General features: G+C 47.5%; 1 protein-coding gene across 1 annotated transcript in view; it reads left to right on the top strand.

Moving 5' to 3' along the window:
- Positions 1 to 6694, top strand: part of LOC108802033 (tripartite motif-containing protein 3-like) — a gene marked incomplete at its 3' end in the record, with an annotated part of 20123 nt that overhangs the window by 1315 nt on the left and 12114 nt on the right. Inside the window, exon 2 of the mRNA XM_018573921.1 lies at positions 1544 to 1687. Within this exon, the coding sequence (XP_018429423.1) occupies positions 1575 to 1687 (113 nt within the window). The remainder of the gene's footprint in view (positions 1 to 1543; positions 1688 to 6694) is intronic.

Raw genomic sequence — 6694 nt, 5'->3', positions numbered from 1 at the left:
CCATAAATCCCTGCGTGCCCTCCCCCCACCCCCAGCCTCTATTCATCCCTGAGTATCCTCCACCCATCAACAGCCTCCATACATCCCTGTGTGTCCTCCACCCATCACCAGCCTCCATAAATCCCTGCGTGACCTCCACCCATCACCAGCCTCTATTCATCCCTGCGTATCCTCCACCCATCAACAGCCTCCGTTCATCCCTGCGTGTCCTCCACCCATCACCAGCCTCCATACACCCCTGCGTGTCCTCCACCCATCACCAGCCTCCATACATCCCTGCGTCTCCTCCACCCATCACCAGCCTCCATACATCCCTGCGTCTCCTCCACCCATCACCAGCCTCCATACATCTGCGTGTCCCTCACACATTTACCTTCTTCAGTATTCAAGACATCCATCCCGATTCCTTTTCTTTAGTTTCTTTCCCTGTCCCTCCTCTTCTTCTATCCGTCTGTCCCATAGAGCCTCCTCTTCCTCCATCCGTCTGTCCCATAGAGCCTCCTCTTCCTCCATCCGTCTGTCCCATAGAGCCTCCTCGTCCTCTATCAGTCTGTCCCGTAGGCCTCCTCTGACCTTCTGTCCCGTACGGCCTCCTTTTCCTCTGTCCGTCTGTCCCGTACGGCCTCCTTTTCCTGTCCCGTACGGCCTCCTCTTCCTCTATCCGTCTGCCCCGTATGGCTTCCTCTATCCGTCTGCCCCGTATGGCTTCCTCTATCCGTCTGCCCCGTATGGCTTCCTCTATCTGTCTGCCCCGTACGGCCTCCTCTTCCTCTATCTGTCTGCCCCGTACGGCCTCCTCCTCCTCTATCCGTCTGCCCCGTGCGGCCTCCTCTATCCGTCTGCCCCGTACGGCCTCCTCTTCCTCTATCCGTCTGCCCCGTACGGCCTCCTCTTCCTCTATCCGTCTGCCCCGTACGGCCTCCTCTTCCTCTATCCGTCTGCCCCGTACGGCCTCCTCTTCCTCTATCCGTCTGCCCCGTACGGCCTCCTCTTCCTCTATCCGTCTGCCCCGTACGGCCTCCTCTTCCTCTATCCGTCTGCCCCGTACGGCCTCCTCTTCCTCTATCCGTCTGCCCCGTACGGCCTCCTCTTCCTCTATCCGTCTGCCCCGTACGGCCTCCTCTTCCTCTATCCGTCTGCCCCGTACGGCCTCCTCTTCCTCAATCCGTCTGTCCCGTACGGCCTCCTCTTCCTCTATCCGTCTGTCCCGTACGGCCTCCTCTTCCTCCTATCCGTCTGTCCCGTACGGCCTCCTCTTCCTCCTATCCGTCTGTCCCGTACGGCCTCCTCTATCCGTCTTTCCTGTAGCTCTTCCTCTCCATCTGTCTTGAAAACTAGAAGAGATTCAAGAAGATAAAAGGAGAGGAGGCCGTACAACACAGATATGACGAGTCCCTCTATCCATCCATCTGCCTTGTGTGGCCTCCTCTCCTGTTATCCGCTTGTCTGCCCTTTACCGCCTCTTCTCTCCGTCCATCAGCCTTGTAGAACCTCCTCATCCATGTGCAGCTCGGCCTCAATCTTCTTGTGTTTTGTGTTCCAGTTATTGAACAGGTCCCAGTATAAGTCCGGTCATGGCGAGTCCAGTGGTGCGTCAGATTGACAAGCAGTTCCTCGTCTGCAGTATTTGCCTGGAGCGCTATCACATTCCCAAGGTCCTGCCGTGTCTGCACACCTTCTGTGAGAGGTAAGTCTGGGAAGGAGGCCGCCCGGTCCTCCTATTTCCTGCTTCGGATTGGACAATAAGGATCCTTATGTTGGGGTTGAAGCTTTGTGAATGTGAGATGGTGGAGTCTTCATGGAACGGTCATACATGATGCTGATGTGAGGGAGTCTGGTGGTGTCTTCATGGAACAGTCATACATGATGCTGATATGAGGGAGTATTGGGGTGTCTTTATGGAACAGTCATACATGATGCTGATATGAGGGAGTATTGGGGTGTCTTTATGGAACAGTCATACATGATGCTGATATGAGGGAGTATTGGGGTGTCTTTATGGAACAGTCATACATGATGCTGATATGAGGGAGTATTGGGGTGTCTTTATGGAACAGTCATACATGATGCTGATATGAGGGAGTATTGGGGTGTCTTTATGGAACAGTCATACATGATGCTGATATGAGGGAGTATTGGGGTGTCTTTATGGAACAGTCATACATGATGCTGATATGAGGGAGTATTGGGGTGTCTTTATGGAACAGTCATACATGATGCTGATATGAGGGAGTATTGGGGTGTCTTTATGGAACAGTCATACATGATGCTGATATGAGGGAGTATTGGGGTGTCTTTATGGAACAGTCATACATGATGCTGATATGAGGGAGTATTGGGGTGTCTTTATGGAACAGTCATACATGATGCTGATATGAGGGAGTATTGGGGTGTCTTTATGGAACAGTCATACATGATGCTGATATGAGGGAGTATTGGGGTGTCTTTATGGAACAGTCATACATGATGCTGATATGAGGGAGTATTGGGGTGTCTTTATGGAACAGTCATACATGATGCTGATATGAGGGAGTATTGGGGTGTCTTTATGGAACAGTCATACATGATGCTGATATGAGGGAGTATTGGGGTGTCTTTATGGAACAGTCATACATGATGCTGATATGAGGGAGTATTGGGGTGTCTTTATGGAACAGTCATACATGATGCTGATATGAGGGAGTATTGGGGTGTCTTTATGGAACAGTCATACATGATGCTGATATGAGGGAGTATTGGGGTGTCTTTATGGAACAGTCATACATGATGCTGATATGAGGGAGTATTGGGGTGTCTTTATGGAACAGTCATACATGATGCTGATATGAGGGAGTATTGGGGTGTCTTTATGGAACAGTCATACATGATGCTGATATGAGGGAGTATTGGGGTGTCTTTATGGAACAGTCATACATGATGCTGATATGAGGGAGTATTGGGGTGTCTTTATGGAACAGTCATACATGATGCTGATATGAGGGAGTATTGGGGTGTCTTTATGGAACAGTCATACATGATGCTGATATGAGGGAGTATTGGGGTGTCTTTATGGAACAGTCATACATGATGCTGATATGAGGGAGTATTGGGGTGTCTTTATGGAACAGTCATACATGATGCTGATATGAGGGAGTATTGGGGTGTCTTTATGGAACAGTCATACATGATGCTGATATGAGGGAGTATTGGGGTGTCTTTATGGAACAGTCATACATGATGCTGATATGAGGGAGTATTGGGGTGTCTTTATGGAACAGTCATACATGATGCTGATATGAGGGAGTATTGGGGTGTCTTTATGGAACAGTCATACATGATGCTGATATGAGGGAGTATTGGGGTGTCTTTATGGAACAGTCATACATGATGCTGATATGAGGGAGTATTGGGGTGTCTTTATGGAACAGTCATACATGATGCTGATATGAGGGAGTATTGGGGTGTCTTTATGGAACAGTCATACATGATGCTGATATGAGGGAGTATTGGGGTGTCTTTATGGAACAGTCATACATGATGCTGATATGAGGGAGTATTGGGGTGTCTTTATGGAACAGTCATACATGATGCTGATATGAGGGAGTATTGGGGTGTCTTTATGGAACAGTCATACATGATGCTGATATGAGGGAGTATTGGGGTGTCTTTATGGAACAGTCATACATGATGCTGATATGAGGGAGTATTGGGGTGTCTTTATGGAACAGTCATACATGATGCTGATATGAGGGAGTATTGGGGTGTCTTTATGGAACAGTCATACATGATGCTGATATGAGGGAGTATTGGGGTGTCTTTATGGAACAGTCATACATGATGCTGATATGAGGGAGTATTGGGGTGTCTTTATGGAACAGTCATACATGATGCTGATATGAGGGAGTATTGGGGTGTCTTTATGGAACAGTCATACATGATGCTGATATGAGGGAGTATTGGGGTGTCTTTATGGAACAGTCATACATGATGCTGATATGAGGGAGTATTGGGGTGTCTTTATGGAACAGTCATACATGATGCTGATATGAGGGAGTATTGGGGTGTCTTTATGGAACAGTCATACATGATGCTGATATGAGGGAGTATTGGGGTGTCTTTATGGAACAGTCATACATGATGCTGATATGAGGGAGTATTGGGGTGTCTTTATGGAACAGTCATACATGATGCTGATATGAGGGAGTATTGGGGTGTCTTTATGGAACAGTCATACATGATGCTGATATGAGGGAGTATTGGGGTGTCTTTATGGAACAGTCATACATGATGCTGATATGAGGGAGTATTGGGGTGTCTTTATGGAACAGTCATACATGATGCTGATATGAGGGAGTATTGGGGTGTCTTTATGGAACAGTCATACATGATGCTGATATGAGGGAGTATTGGGGTGTCTTTATGGAACAGTCATACATGATGCTGATATGAGGGAGTATTGGGGTGTCTTTATGGAACAGTCATACATGATGCTGATATGAGGGAGTATTGGGGTGTCTTTATGGAACAGTCATACATGATGCTGATATGAGGGAGTATTGGGGTGTCTTTATGGAACAGTCATACATGATGCTGATATGAGGGAGTATTGGGGTGTCTTTATGGAACAGTCATACATGATGCTGATATGAGGGAGTATTGGGGTGTCTTTATGGAACAGTCATACATGATGCTGATATGAGGGAGTATTGGGGTGTCTTTATGGAACAGTCATACATGATGCTGATATGAGGGAGTATTGGGGTGTCTTTATGGAACAGTCATACATGATGCTGATATGAGGGAGTATTGGGGTGTCTTTATGGAACAGTCATACATGATGCTGATATGAGGGAGTATTGGGGTGTCTTTATGGAACAGTCATACATGATGCTGATATGAGGGAGTATTGGGGTGTCTTTATGGAACAGTCATACATGATGCTGATATGAGGGAGTATTGGGGTGTCTTTATGGAACAGTCATACATGATGCTGATATGAGGGAGTATTGGGGTGTCTTTATGGAACAGTCATACATGATGCTGATATGAGGGAGTATTGGGGTGTCTTTATGGAACAGTCATACATGATGCTGATATGAGGGAGTATTGGGGTGTCTTTATGGAACAGTCATACATGATGCTGATATGAGGGAGTATTGGGGTGTCTTTATGGAACAGTCATACATGATGCTGATATGAGGGAGTATTGGGGTGTGTTCATGGAACGGTCATACATGATGCTGATGTGTGGGAGTCTGGTGGTGTCGTCATGGAAGTGTCATATATTGTGGAGGAAGATGACAATTGTGTCTTCATGTAAGTGTCATACATGGTGTTGATGTGTGGGAGTCTGGTGGTGTCTTCATGGAACGGTCATACATGGTGTTGATGTGGAAGAATATGGCGGCTGTCTTCATGGATGTATCACACAGTGTTCTGGTATGAAGGAGCATGACAACTGTGTCCTCATGGAAGTGTCCAGCATTGTGTTGATGGTGAGGTGTAGGGTTGTGTCTTCATAGAAGTATTGGTCATTGTGTCCATGTTGTGGTGTAGGGTTGTATATTCATGGATGGATTGGACGTTGTGGTGTAGGGTTGTATATTCATGGAAGTATTGGACGTTGTGGTGTAGGGTTGTAAGTATTGGACGTTGTGGTGTAGGGTTGCATATTCATGGAAGTATTGGACATTGTGGTGTAGGGTTGTATATATTATGGAAGTATTGGACGTTGTGGTGTAGGGTTGTATATTCATGGAAGTATTGGACATTGTGGTGTAGGGTTGTATATTCATGGAAGGATTGGACATTGTGGTGGGGTGTAGAAAGGCATCTTATTGAAAATGTCGGCCATTGTTTTGGTATGGAGGAGCATAGTGTTTTCCTGGAGGTGGAGGACGTTGGTCGTTGTGTTGATGCTGAGGGTTAGGGTTGTGTCTTCATGAAGTTGTAGGTCATCCTGTTGGTGTGAAGGAGGACAACACTTTATCATTGTGATGATGTGGAAATGATGAAATTTGCCTCTTTATGGTGGAGTCGGGTGTTGTGCTGTGTGGAGGAGGGTCAGGATTATATCCTTACGAATGTGTTGAACATTGGGTTGTGTTGACAATACTGATGTTGGTGTATTTGTTATGTTGGGGACTCTGACCATCTCCTGTACTATGTCTGCAGTGTCTGACCATCTCCTGTACTGTGTCTGCAGTCTCTGACCATCCCCTGTACTGTGTATGCAGTCTCTGACCATCTCCTGTACTATGTCTGCAGTCTCTGACCATCTCCTGTACTGTGTCTGCAGTCTCTGACCATCCCCTGTACTGTGTCTGCAGTCTCTGACCATCCCCTGTACTGTGTCTGCAGTCTCTGACCATCTCCAGTAGTGTGTCTGCAGTCTCTGACCATCTCCTGTACTGTGTCTGCATTCTCTGACCATCTCCTGTACTGTGTCCGCATTCTCCTACCATCTCCTGTACTGTGTCTGCATTCTCTGACCATCTCCTGTACTGTGTCTGCATTCTCTGACCATCTCCGGCAGCGTGTCTGCGGTCTCTGCTCACCTCCGGCAGCGTGTCTGCGGTCTCTGCTCACCTCCGGCAGCGTGTCTGCGGTCTCTGCTCACCTCCGGCAGCGTGTCTGCGGTCTTTGCTCACCTCCGGCACCGTGTCTGCGGACTCTAGTTACAGGCCTATGAATCAGCGCGGACAATACTCACCGC

The sequence above is a fragment of the Nanorana parkeri genome, unplaced genomic scaffold (genome assembly GCF_000935625.1).
Source record: "Nanorana parkeri isolate BGI_ZX_2015 unplaced genomic scaffold, ASM93562v1 scaffold2617, whole genome shotgun sequence".
Classification (NCBI taxonomy): Eukaryota; Metazoa; Chordata; class Amphibia; order Anura; family Dicroglossidae; genus Nanorana; species Nanorana parkeri.
This window is presented reverse-complemented; position numbering and strand designations above follow the sequence as displayed.